Source organism: Entelurus aequoreus, linkage group LG06 (genome assembly GCF_033978785.1).
Source record: "Entelurus aequoreus isolate RoL-2023_Sb linkage group LG06, RoL_Eaeq_v1.1, whole genome shotgun sequence".
Lineage (NCBI taxonomy): Eukaryota > Metazoa > Chordata > Actinopteri > Syngnathiformes > Syngnathidae > Entelurus > Entelurus aequoreus.
The window spans coordinates 47,397,286-47,412,285 of record NC_084736.1 but is presented as its reverse complement, the minus strand read 5'-3'; the positions used below and the strand labels follow the sequence as shown (position 1 = coordinate 47,412,285).

The following is a 15,000-nucleotide window of genomic DNA, read 5'->3' as shown; positions in this document are numbered from 1 at the left end:
TCTTGAATAAAAAAGAAAGTAAAACAATATAAAAACAGTTACATAGGAACTAGTAATTAATGAAAATGAGTCAAATTAACTGTTAAAGGTTAGTACTATTAGTGGACCAGCAGCACGCACAATCATGTGTGCTTACGAACTGCATCCCTTGCAGACTATTGATATATATTGATATATAATGTAGGAACCAGAATATTAATAACAGAAAAAAAACTCTTTTGTGTGAATGAGTGTGAATGGGGGAGGGAGGTTTTTTGGGTTGGTGCACTAATTGTACGTGTATCTTGTTTTTTATGTTGATTTAATAAAAAAATAAAATTAAAATTAAAATAAAAACCCCGATACCGATAATAAAAAAAACGATATCGATAATTTCCGATATTACATTTTTAAAGCATTTATCGGCCGATAATATCGGACATCTCTTCTGACAGGTGTTTGTAATATGTATTAATGTCATGTTTCGTGTCACGGTTGTGTTAATCCTAACCCCAGAATGCAGAAAGGGCATGCAAACTGCAGGGAAAATGGGGCTGCTGCACATTTTTCGGAATAACAATTTGGTGTACGAAGTAATAAACAAATTAATAAATAATTATTGATAAATTAAATTGAATAATTAGAATTAGATTAATTTTTGGATCCAAATAGGATGTTTCATTGGACAAACCTACATCAAATGAAAGTTATTGATTATAATGAAGAATGTGATTGCAAGCTAGAGTCAAAAGTTACACTAATGAAGTATTACTAACAAGAAAATGCCCAGTGCACTGAAACGTTGGAAGACATAAACTCATGTAATATGGATTATGTTATGATAATACAATACATAATACGAAGAACAAAAAACGCTAATACAAATATTAAAGAGCAAAAAAATATTCCATTGACCAATTGTATGTTATTTTTCAAAAATGTTGTGAGGAAAACCTAAATATTCTATGCATTGTATTTCTGTGATAATTTTTCTAATTAAGGCAGGGGTGTCCAAACTTATATAAATGATATATATATATATATATAGATACATGTGTATATATATACAGATATATACATTTATATATCTATATATGTGTGTATATATACATGCATATATATTTGTATATATCTGTAAATATAGTATATATATATTTGTATGTATCTGTATATATAGTATATATATGTATATATAAATATAAATACATATGTGTACACAATGTCATGGCTGTCTTGAGTTTTCAATACTTTCTACAACTCTTATTTTTTTGTGATAGAGTGATTGGAGCACATACTTGTTGGTCACAAAAAACATTCATGAAGTTTGGTTCTTTTATGAATTTATTATGGGTCTACTGAAAATGTGACCAAATCTGCTGGGTCAAAAGTATACATACAGCAATGTTAATATTTGGTTACATGTCCCTTGGCAAGTTTCACTGCAATAAGGCGCTTTTGGTAGCCATCCACAAGCTTCTGGTTGAATTTTTGACCACTCCTCTTGACAAAATTAGTGCAGTTCAGCTAAATTTGTTGGTTTTCTGACATGTACTTGTTTCTTCAGCATTGTCCACACGTTTAAGTGAGGACTTTGGGAAGGCCATTCTAAAACCTTAATTCTAGCCTGATTTAGCCATTTCTTTACCACTTTTGACGTGTGTTTGGGGTCATTGTCCTGTTGGAACACCCAACTACGCCAAGACCCAACCTCCGGGCTGATGATTTTAGGTTGTCCTGAAGAATTTGGAGGTAATCCTCCTTTTTCATTGTCCCTTTTACTCTCTGTAAAGCACCAGTTCCATTGGCAGCCAAACGGGCCCAGAGCATAACACTACCACCACCATGCTTGACGGTAGGTGTGGTGTTCCTGGTATTAAAGGCCTCACCTTTTCTCCTCCAAACATATTGCTGGGTATTGTGGCCAAACAGCTCAATTGTAGTTTTATCTGACATCACATGGACAAAGATAAGACCTTCTGGAGGAAAGTTCTGTGGTCAGATGAAACTCAAATTGAGCTGTTTGTAAACTTTTGATCGCAACTGTATATATATGTACACACATACGTAGTTTGGACACCCCTGAATTAAGTCATCAATGTCAATGGTTTGTTACATAATGCAACAAATTGTTACATTGATTTTATTTTTAAAGTGCAGCACCCACATTTTGTAATCACTTTTGCAATTTGTAACAAATGACTATATGATGTGTCAAAGTTCAAGTAGTTTAAGAAATGTATTACAAAATGTTATTAAATATTGAGGTGAACATGTATCACATTATTACACAATGCACCATTATTACATCATGTGTTGTTACATATTTCATGTGTATTATCATCTACAAAGATCTGGGAGACAACATTGTAAGGTCGGACATGATTTGTATGCTCATCTAGGCTTTAGTGAGCTAATGAGATTTGTTGACAGTGATGGAGGGGGAAAATCATTCAAGTCTTCCATACTGTAATCCAACAACTTTAATGCAGAGCTAATTAACAGCTGATCAATCGGTGCCGGTGTTGTGGAACATTCTGATTAACTGACATCAATAAGAGTTTGGGCATGTGTGAGAGTTACGCAATGAATTCATAGGGTCGGTTTGTGTGATATGAGATGGCGGACTAAATTTCGGAGCCATCTGATTATTTAGCAACACAATGGTTGAAATTCACTATTTGAAAACCTCTCAACTCTGCCATTTCCCACAAGGATGGGTACCGAATTCGACTTACTTTTATATAAACCGACCAAATTGTGTCTGTACTACCGGGTATTGATTCACGTAAAAAAATCTAATCTTTGTTGTTAGTGACGTCACGTTTGGTTGCAGACTAAACACCGGCTCAAACACTTAGCATGGAAATAAGCTCTCAAGCAACACTCAGCCAAACTGCCTCCAGGTAATGTTGCAATTTTCCAGGCCAACAAAGCAAGTATGCCTGATAGAAAACCCTCAAACGATAGTAAGGCTCTACTTTTGAAAATGTGCAAAAAAAAAATGTTACATTGAATTTCCCTCAGACATGCTACTGATTACATTAGCAATTTTACATGGCGATTTCAACCCCTCTAAATGAAAACTACAACGGAGATGCATGTGGCAATCAAACAGCTGGTGCGCAATAAGTCCAATACTTACAGTCAAACACCTTTTAGGGCGCAACAAAATATTACATTCAGCTTGATGGCAAAGACAACTCACTCACTGACTAGGCAACACACAATAGCCCACATTAGTCAAACTCAAATGTCATTTTGTGTGGACGGCAAGAGCTTAAATCAGAGGTGTCCAAACATTTTCCAGCGAGGGCCACATAGAGAAAAATTGAAGGATGCGAGGACCACTTTTATACATTTTGTATATGAAAAATACTCAAACCAAAACAATGTAGGTGAACATATGCTCACATTTAAAAGAAACTTCTATATCTTAGCTTTGTGTTATAGATAACAAAGCAATAAAATAATTAATGATTATTATAATGATAATTTTATTTGTATTTATTGTAACTGTGCTCTAAAGTAAGCTTGTATTTACTAATATTGCTATTATACGGTCAACTGAAACGCTTTTGAGAGCTTTAGTACACTCAAAAACATATGTCTCACAGGAAATTTGCACACTTTTTCATCACGACAGGACACACGGAAATCATCAAAGACCTTATACAGTCCAGACGCTCAGGTTGTCGACCATTTTGGTTCTCAGGTCCCATTTTTTAGGGATTTGGTCCCGTTGAATTTTTCATAGTTTTTTGTTCTGATTTGGAACCTGTAAAATCGAGCTGCGGGCCGCAAGTGGCTCCCGGGCCGCACTTTGGCTTAAATAGTGTGTTTAGTGTTTTTGCAGAGACTAATTTTGAAACCTTTTGTTTCGAAAGTGTCACTTCCGCCTCCGGTTTTGCTTATGTTACGTTCGGTAACTTCTTTCCCCCCTTCCTCCTTTAGTCAGTGAACAAGTCATGAACAGTGAGTCGTCGAACATGATAAGAGACACACAGAAAAAAAATTTGGTATTATAGCTTTGTTATTTAATAAATAGCGCCTGGCTGCTACGTGAATAACTATTATTGTTGATTTAAAACAACAATATAATGACGTGTGTATGTATGTTACCTGACAATGTTTGCATTGTTTTTTACTTTCTATGCATATACTGTAAAATACAGACTTTGAGTTTATAGTGTCTGAATTAAAGCTTTACAACAACAAAAAATCTGTTTTTTAACAAAATGTTCAAGATTGTTTATTTTTCCATAAATGTGGTCACATTTACTGTCTTCCAGTTACAACAGGCCCTTAGGTGGCACCGATAATGCTGATATGGCCCCTTTGTGAAAATGTATCAGAAACCCCCTGTCGTAGCCACTACTGCCATCTAGTGTCTTGGAATTACAACTGCATGCATTGTCTACTACTTGCAAATGAGACTCAGAAGTCGGGATGTGTGCCAAATATGGTACTTTTCTGGCAACGACCAAATCCCGCCGGTCCTATCGGGCAAGGACTTACTTAGAGTCCAAACAGTGCCTTGTTACGGTACCTGGGTGGCGCGTGACATCAGGTCTGGTTAGCACTTTGGCAACACAGAGAGCTGACTCAGCCAAACTACCTCTGCGTAATGTTGCAATTTTTCATGCCAACAAAGCAAATAACTAAAAAGAACAAAAACGCTCCAACGTAAGTAAGGTAAGGCTCCACTTTTAATATACATTGGCTTTGCAATTGACATGCTACTGATTAGCATTAGCGATTTTGCATGTCAATTTCAATTCTTCCAAATGTGTTAACGAAAACTACAACTCGGATGCACGTTCAATCAAACAGCTAGTGCATCATAAGTACAATACTTACAATATTACAATAATATGACGGCGTGGCGAAGTTGGTAGAGTGGCCGTGTCAGCAATCGGAGGGTTGCTGGTTACTGGGGTTCAATCCCCACCTTCTACCATCCTAGTCACGTCCGTTGTGTCCTTGGGCAAGACACTTCACTCTTGCTCCTGATGGCTGCTGGTTAGCGCCTTGCATGGCAGCTCCCGCCATCAGTGTGTGAATGTGTGTGTGAATGGGTGAATGTGGAAATACTGTCAAAGCGCTTTGAGTACCTTGAAGGTAGAAAAGCGCTATACAAGTATAACCCATTTATCATCATTTATTAATATTAACACTTTTTATGGCGCAACAAAAAAACACCATAAACTACCCACTACTGCCATCAAATGTCTTGGATTTGCAACTGTAATTAAAACCTAGTGTCATACTTTCCAATCCAATCCCCTTAATTTATATAGCACTAGTAACAACAAAACTCTCCAGAGTGCTGCACATAAGAAAAGAAACAATAAAAGTAATCAAATTATAAGCATTCAAAATGAAACTAGTAAACAACAAACAAACAAATGATAATAATATAATTAAATAATAAAATACATCAATAAAATAGAATAAAACAAATCTATATAATAGAATAAAACCATAAAAGACAGAGGACCACAAGACTGACGCCGATTTAAAAGCCAGAGAATAAAAGTGGGTTTTAAAACAAGACTTAAAACATTCAACTTTCAAATGAGACTCAGAAACGTGACTATAAAACAAAATATGACAACTGGACAGTAAATATCATAATCAACTCATTTTTAAATGTTGCAATAAAAAATTTGATTTTATTCTCAAAAACAATATCTATTAACACACATAAAAGAAAACAAGTACCTTAACGGTTTAAAATGTGAACGGTACCCATTCCTACTCAAGAAGTGTAAGAAAAGAAAGAAGCTATGGCACCTGGACAAGCACAGTCATCATTATCAGCTCACAGTTAAATAAATGAGATTTTTATCATTAAACAAATACGTTTATTACAGAAGTATTAATTCCCAGCTAACAGGAATTGGTACCGTATCGACTCAAATGCGAAAGTTACGCATCTCTACCTTTAACCTGACCACTTCCCTACTTCCTGAATGGCCAGGTATCCTAATACTTGTGTCCATAAAGTGTATTTCCAGATACACTCAAATATAGCAAATGTAGTATTTATAAACACATGGCGTAACATGAGCCGCATGTCTTGTGACAGCGTGCACAGCTTTTTGAGAGCAGACCTCCGTCACGCAAGGTTGTGTTCCAACATCCGGAAGACTGGAAGAAAGTCGCAAGCTCACCTTGGTGCCATCCAGGCTGATGATTCGGTAGACGTTGCGCGTGCTGTCGTAGAAGTAGGACACGGTGACGGCGTGCTTGCTGGTGGGCAGCCAGTTCTTCTTGGTGTTGGGGTCAATCTGGAAGACGTGGGCCCGCGTGCTGTAGATGGGCTGCTCCCTGAAGGGGACGAAAAAGAAGTTGTGAACCTCCTTGTGCCGCAATACCAACGTCTCTCCGAACCCCACGCTCGCGCCTAAGCTTCTGCCGTCCACCGGGGAGGTGGATCGCCCAGGCAACCGGATAACAAGCTCGGCATCTTCCATGTTTACAAAAAAAAATGTCAAGCCGACTCGAAATCTCTAGGAACACACATCCTCCATGATGCGCAGGTGCACTCTAGAGTCCAGGTGAGCGTGCACGATGCACCAAAGTTTGATCATCCTAACTGCTGCAGTCAGTGGCGTCGTCTGTGTGCTGACATGGGAATGTCTGCAGCACTAAGCGAGGGTCACAGAGGGGAGAAAAGAAAGCGTCTAAGGCTAAATATAGACAGTAGGCCACACTATACTGCCAAAGACACACCCCGCAGGACTGCACTTGCCACACAAGTGTGTACATATCAAGAGAAAAGTACCTTTCAGAGAAACACTTAAGAGTTTGGTTGATCAATTTGGAGATTTTAAGTCCCCACGAATCCTAAATGGGATGGAGTGCATCCAGAAAGTATTCACAGCATTTCACTTTTGCGACATTTTGTTATATTGGACATTAAGCATTGAGTATCGAACATTGAGTATCCAACATTGAGCATGGAGCATTAAACGTCGAACATCGAGCATTTAGTACTAAGCATGGAGCATCAAACATTGAGCATTAAGCATCGAACATTGAGCATCGGGCATTAAACATCGAGCATTTAGCATTGAGTATTTTAATATCGACCAATGAGCATCGAACATTGCACATCGGGCATTGAACATTAAGCATTAAACATTAAGCATCAAACATTGAGCATCGAGCATTAAGTATCGGACATTGAGCATTAAGCATTGAGCATTGAACATTGAGCATTAAACATTAAGCATCAAACATTGAGCATCGAGCATTAAGTATCGGACATTGAGCATTAAGCATTGAGCATTGAACATTGAGCATTAAACATTAAGCATCAAACAATGAGCATCGAGCATTAAGTATCGGGCATTGAACATTAAGCATTAAACATTAAGCATCAAACAATGAGCATCGAGCATTAAGTATCGGACATTGAGCATTAAGCATTGAGCATTGAACATTGAGCATTAAGCATCGGACATTGAGCATCGAACATTGAGCATTAAGCATTGAGCATCGGGCATTGAGCATCAAGCATTAAGCATCGAACATTGAGCGTTAAGCATTGAAGATTGAGCATCGAGCATTAAACGTCGAACATTGAGCATTAAGTATCGAACATTGAGCATTAAAGGCCTACTGAAATGAATTTTTTTTATTTAAACGGGGATAGCAGATCCATTCTATGTGTCATATTTGATCATTTCGTGATATTGCCATATTTTTGATGAAAGGATTTAGTAGAGAACATTGACGATAAAGTTCGCAACTTTTGGTCGCTGATAAAAAAAGCCTTGCCTGTACCGGAAGTAGTGTGACGTCGCAGGTTGAAAGGCTCCTCACATTTCCCCATTGTTTACACCAGCAGCGAGAGCGACTCGGACCGAGATAGCGACGATTACCCCACTAATTTGAGCCAGGATGAAAGATTTGTGGATGAGGAACGTGAGAGTGAAGGACTAGAGTGCAGTGCAGGACGTATCTTTTTTTGCTCTGACCGTAACTTAGGTACAAGGGCTCATTTGATTACACACTCTCTCCTTTTTCTATTGTGGATCACGGATTTGTATTTTAAACCACCTCGGATACTATATCCACTTGAAAATGAGAGTCGAGAACGCGAAATGGACATTCACAGTGACTTTTATCTCCACGACAATACATCGGTGAAGCACTTTAGCTACGGAGCTAACGTGATTGCATCGTGCTTAAATGCAGATAGAAACAAAATAAATAAGCCCCTGACTGGAAGGATAGACAGCAGATCAACAATACTACTATCAGGAGACACCGAACCAAACACTGGACCTGTAACTACACGGTTAATGCTGTGCCGCCTGTCGAAGCCTAGCAATGCTGTTGCTAACGACGCCATTGAAGCTAACTTAGCTACGGGACCTCGTCAGAGCTATGATAAAACCATTATCTCTCCACCTACGCCAGCCCTCATCTGCTCATCAACACCCGTGCTCACCTGCGCTCCAGCGATCGACGGCGCGACGAAGGACTTCACCCGATCATCGATGCGGTCGGCGGCTAGCGTCGGATAGCGCGTCTGCTATCCTCAAAGTCCTCCTGGTTGTGTTGCTGCAGCCAGCCGCTAATACACCGATCCCACCTACAGCTTTCTTCTTTGCAGTCTCCATTGGTCATTAAACAAATTGCAAAAGATTCACCAGCACAGATGTCCAGAATACTGTGGAATTTTGCGATGAAAACAGAGCTGTTTGTATTGTGATACAATGTGTCCGAATACTTCCGTTTCAACCATTGACGTCACGCGCAAACGTCATCATACATAGAAGTTTTCAACCGTAAGTTTCGCGGGAAATTTAAAATTGCACTTTATAAGTTAACCCGGCCGTATTGGCATGTGTTGCAATGTTAATATTTCATCATTGATATATAAACTATCAGACTGCGTGGTCGGTAGTAGTGGGTTTCAGTAGGCCTTTAAGCATTGAGCATCGGGCATTGAGCATCGAGCATTAAGCATCGAACATTGAGCGTTAAGCATTGAACATTGAGCATCGAGCATTAAACCTCGAACATTGAGCATCGAGCATTAAGCATCGAACATTGAGCATTAAGCATTGAGCCTTGAGCATCGAACATTGAGCATTAAGCATTGAGCATTGAATATCGAACATTGAGCATCGAACATTGAGCATCGAACATTGAGCATTAAGCATCAAACATTGAGCATCGAACATTGAGCCTTAAGCGTTGAGCATTGAGCATCAAACATTGAGCATTGAGTATCGAACATTGAGCATCGAACATTGAGCATCAAGTATCGAGCATCAAGTGACAAATATTAAGTGTCGAGCATCAAGCATGAAGCATCGAGCAACGAGTATCGAGCATAAAGCATTGAGCGACGAGTATCAAGCATCGAGCACTAAGCATCAAGCGTGGACGGAAACCAGGACAAACAACCAGATTCTCCTGTAATCGTTCAAATTTGTTCATTTCCATTTCTAGCTTTGATGCCAAACTGGAAGAAATAGCTGCCGAACTACCACGTAAAATCCGCAGGTGTGATGTCCATAACAACAATGGCCAGTGTTCAGAAGAGATCAACGGTTTGACTTGACTTTGTAAAGAAAGACTGATGTATCCTGGAAAGGAGGGTGCATGATGAATATTTAGGTTTTTTTCTGATTGATCAGAATCGGCAGATTTTTGTGAAAAAGTATGTGGTCGCCATCCCCGATTAACAACTTTTATTGCCAATACACAAATGCTGATCCAATCTGGCTGATAATGTATTTATTTTTAGTCCCCCAGCTGACAAGCTAACCACTAATTATGTGTCTCCATACACAGCGTGGAGCCGCTCCCTTGAGTTAATAAAAACCACCTCCGTTACACCCAATATATACTGTATTTCTTAGTACCTTAAGTAACTGGAGGACGAGGTTAAACATGTTACACACAGAAAGCAAGCCAGGAGCAGGCATGCTAACAGCTAAGTTAACCGCTAAGCTAGCTTGAAACAACACCAAGAAATAAGTGCTTAGTAAACTTTAATAAGTGCAGATAGAACCCGGTACGGCATAAAGTAAGTAGATCTATCCATCCATCCTCTCGGGGGGCTGGAGTCTATCCCAGCTGCACTCGGGTGGTGTCAACATGAAATTAACAAGTAGTTTAAAGAGTCTAGTGGTACGCCAAAGAATCACTTGATTAAAGTGCAGTGTTTTATTTTGCAATATTCCAACACAGTGTTAACCGATAATGCATGCTTTTATTTCCTGTTGTCTGGACTATTGTAATGCCTTGCTCTCTGGCCTTCCCAAAAAATATCAGAAGTCTACAATTATTACAGAACCCAGCTGTACGCGTGCTGACGAGGACTAGAGGGCGGGAGCACATTACACCAGTTTTAAAGTCGCTACATTGGCTCCCCGTTCGCTTCAGGGTCGATTTTAAAGTTCTATTATTAGTTTTTAAATGCCTTAATGGCCTTGCGGTATAGCTCGGTTGGTAGAGTGGCCGTGGTGGTAGTCACTGCTGTTGTGTCCTTGGGCAAGACACTTTACCCACCTGCTCCCAGTGCCACCCACACTGGTTTAAATGTAACTTAGATATTGGGTTTCACTATGTAAAAGCGTTTTAAGTCACTAGAGAAAAGCGCTATATAATTATAATTCACTTCACAATTCACTTTACTTGCGCCTTTTTATCTATCTGACCTGCTTTTACCGTATCGACCCTCGTGGATCCTGAGGTCCTCAGGCGGCATTTAGCCACTGTGGCCCCTACCTGGGGAACAGCCTGCCAGAGCTCCTCAGGACTGCAGAGAGCGGTGAAATGAAAGTTACACCTTTTTAATCAGGCTTTTTACTGAACTCTTATGTGTTTTATTATTTATTGTGTTGTTTCTATATTAATTAACAATATTCCTACTATTATTCTCTCAATGTTATGTTTTTATTAACTTATTAATGTATTATTTATATATATATATATATATATATATATATATATTTTTTTTTTTCCCGTACGTTTCATACTATTTTTAGATGCCGTTAATTTGAGTTATTCTCCAGTGTGAACACCTCAAAAGTGGTGTTTTTCCTCAAATCCTTAGTGCCATCTTTTGTTTTTGCTTTGTTATTGTTAATAATGCTGTGTGTGTCTGTGTTTTTTCTGCTTCTGTTTTTTTGGACAGCACTGTGTGTTTGCCCCTTGTCTGTGTACGAAAAGGGATATATATAAATAAAGTTTGATTTGATTTGATTTGATAAAAAACAGAGCGCTCCTGTAACCATAACAAAATAATTGACCAGAATCAAATGTCTACTGTTGAGGACATTGATTCTTCAAAATATACAATGTAAGACTAACAGTGAAGTCCTTAGCTTTATGAAAATCTGGCCCCCAAAACAATTTAGTTGAATATCCCTGTCATAAAGCCTTGCAACTATACATAAAAACAGAAGATCCTCTGGCTGGACCACTCTGCAGTTTTTCAAAACATGCTTGTCAAATATCTTCTATATGAGATAATCACTCTGCTCTTTTTAAGGACCCACTACAAAAATGCATTGTCAAAGATAGCAATTAGCAATCTAGTCGGTAGCCAGCGATTAACGCTCTAGTTGCCAGCTAGCATTTAGCGCTGTAGTTGTCAGCTAGCAATTTGCACGCCAGATTCCAGCAAGTGATTAGCGCTCTAACTGCCAGCTATCTACAGTAATTAGCGTGCCAATTGCCAGCTATAGCGATTTGTGGACTAGTTGGCAACTAGCTACTAGAGCTGTGATAGCCAGCTAGCGATTAGCTTTCTAATAGCCAGCTAAATATTTGCACACTAGCTGCCAGCTATCAATTAGCAATCTAGTTGTTAGCCAGCGATTAACGCTCTAGTTGTCGGCTAGTCATTTGCACGGCAGTTTCCAACGAGCGATTAGTGCTCTAATCGTCAGCTAGCGATTAGTGCACCAGTATCCAGCACAACAACTATTATTTGAAGATCTTAGTATACCAAGGCACATTTAATACCAGTTTAATACAAAACATATTTTGGTTTACAAGATATATAATTAGGGGGTCCCGGCTCCATCAGCTTGAGGGTCCTTGGCCTGGACATTTTTGAAGACCCCTGGTCCAGATTGACACCTTCTAATAGTGTTGGTCAACATATAAAAGTCTTTGGCGCATCTGTTCACCATGTCTCCCAATGTATTCCTTGCGTTTAACCACTGGGACAATCGCTTTGGAGCATAGTGTGGGCTTTTTGTGTAGTGTCTACATTCACACACGCACACACACACACACACACACACACACACACACACACACACACACACACACACACACACACACACACACACATACATTCTTTGTTACCTTTTTGAGACCTCCGAAAAATGGCTACCTCTTTAGGACCACCCTTTCTAGATACTGTATATTAAGATTTGTATTTACAACATTAATAATATATACTGTACAGTACATACTATGCAAATATAAAAAAGGTAAGCCTTTAGTAGTCTTTATTTTGTATTTTTTTGTTTGTAATTATGGGCCTGCTGCAATGCAAGCAGCCCATATTATTATTGCTCATACTTCAACTTTTATAATTATAGTTCCGCACGTTTCTCTTACGATTAATACGAGACGGATCGGCCAACGAAACCCCACATAAGTTATACCGTCGGAAAGGTCTCACTTGCGCTTACGGCGGTACTTTAAGTTGGCAACATTTCGTGTTACCATGGTGACGCTATTCACAAATTTAAAAAAAGTCAGATTGAATGGGTACATACCATTTTAATGGGCGATTGCTCTGAGACAAACACCACAAAGACAACATTACCTCCTCTTGTAGCTCAGCCATACTTTCACGTAGCTCGGTGCTTAACGTCTCATTTTGTTCACACACTTGTCTACTTTCGACACAAGCTAACTGATAGCATGCTAACATTACCTTGCTTGCATGCTAACATTAGCATGATATTTGTTTTAGCTACATTTGCTTACATTTACCCCAGAGTCAAATAACTTGGCACATGACACCTGTTAACTGATAGCATGCAAACATTAGCATGCTAGCAAGCTAAAATTAGCATGCTAACTTTTCTTGCTGTTTTTTCACTTTTTCTCGACTTCCGCACCCATACACCTTACAGCCGTTTTACTTGATATGTGAGACATGCTAACTGTTGGCATGCCATCGTTAGCACACATGCTCAGTGTTATATTTTAATGTAAGCATGCTAATGTTTTAGGCTAGCTCTATTTTGTATAGTCACACCTAAAACGCACGGATTCAGAAACTCTGCACCATCTTAAAGGTATGGCGGCTTCCGGCGGCCCCCGACCAGAGGTCCAGAGCACTGAATTTTATAGTTAGTTTTTAATCTTCATTATTTACTTCAAGTTATTACAGTATGTCTCTATATACATATTTATTTTATTTGTATTGTTCAAATAAAGTACTATCTATCTATCTATCTATCTATTACTTAAACACACTTATTACATATGTTGGCCAGAGGGAGAGCACTTTTAAAACCAATGCACAGTCAATTTGAAAAATCCCTCCTTTTTGGGACCACCCTAATTTTGATAGATTTCACCACCAGCGGTGCAAATAAGACATTCTCTATTACACAGGTGTCAAACTCAAGGTCTAGGGGCCAGATGTGGCCCGCCACTTCATTTTATTTGGCCCTCGAAAGCCTGGAAATTATATGTATCAATAAAGTACTTTCTATTTTGGGAGAAAAAAAATTAAGTTATTCCATGTAATCGCAAATTGTTAACTTAAATATTGTCTAATTCTGCAAAAATATATTATCAAACATTCAAACCATTTTTTAAAAATATAAATAAATACTAATAATGATGATTTCAAAGCAAGTTATCCATCAATATGTGCAACGTAAAAGTAGCAATAGATCTCATGGTAAAATTGTGAAATTTACTGTGGTTTGTTACAGCATTTTTCTCTAAATGAAAAACTTTTTTTTTTTAACTGTAATAAACTGTGGTGCCATTTTGACATTTACAGTAACACACCGACAAATCTACAGTTGTTGATTTGCGGTAAAAAAATAAAAAAAACAAAAAAAACCTGGCAGCTCTGGTGCCATAATGTCACTGTAAAATTGCATTTTTTTAAATTTACAGTAAAAAAAAAAAGTAAATTTTACAATAAAATTATGGCAACTTTTACCATAAAAACACCAGTACTGTTTTTCCATTTACAGTAATATACACTACATTTTGAGGTAAATTATTATTGCAATTTATCAATTTTTTTTTTTTTACATTTTAGTTTTTAAAAAATCTATTAATAAAATGCATTAAAAAATTGTGTAATAATAGTATTCACTGTTAGAAGCGGCCCTCTGGGGCCAAACATAACTGCGATGTGGCCCTCAGTGAAAAGTGAAGTGAAGTGTGTGAAGTGAATTACATTTATATAGCGGTTTTTCTCAAGTGACTCAAAGCGCTTTACATTGTGAAACCCAATATCTAAGTGACATTTAAACCTGTGTGGGTGGCACTGGGAGCAGGTGGTTAAAGTGTCTTGTCCAAGGACACAACGGCAGTGACTAGGATGGCGGAAGCGGGGATCGAACCTGCAACCCTCAAGTTAAAAGTTAAGTTAAAGTTAAAGTACCAATGATTGTCACACACACACTAGGTGTGGTGAAATGTGTCCTCTGCATTTGACCCATCCCCTTGATCACCCCCTGGGAGGTGAGGGGAGCAGTGGGCAGCAGCGTAGCCGCGCCCGGGAATCATTTTTGGTGATTTAACCCCCAATTCCAACCCTTGATGCTGAGTGCCAAGCAGGGAGGTAATGGGTCCCATTTTTATAGTCTTTGGTATGACTCGGCCAGGGTTTGAACTCACAACCAGTTGCTGGCATGGCCACTCTACCAACCGAGCTATACCGTCCCATAAAAAACTACTTTGACACCTCTGCTCTATTAGATGCAATGGTTTTCCGTATTGGGACCATGATTTCGGTCCTAACATGTTTACCGGTCCTCATATGGACGGTACTTTTCC

General features: G+C 38.7%; 2 protein-coding genes across 3 annotated transcripts in view; one reads left to right on the top strand and one right to left on the bottom strand.

Moving 5' to 3' along the window:
• tent2 (terminal nucleotidyltransferase 2) overlaps positions 1 to 15,000 on the top strand; it is a 114,534-nt gene that overhangs the window by 42,836 nt on the left and 56,698 nt on the right. The gene's annotated exons all lie outside the window — the stretch shown is intronic.
• The window catches only part of homer1b (homer scaffold protein 1b), a 112,969-nt gene that overhangs the window by 65,340 nt on the left and 32,629 nt on the right, over positions 1 to 15,000 (bottom strand). The window contains exon 3 of one of the 2 annotated variants that reach the window (XM_062050871.1): positions 6,153 to 6,309. In XM_062050871.1, coding sequence (XP_061906855.1) covers positions 6,153 to 6,309 — 157 coding nt within the window. Of the gene's footprint in view, positions 1 to 6,152; positions 6,456 to 15,000 lie in introns of those variants that run through there. The other variant, XM_062050870.1, reaches the window with a different exon arrangement.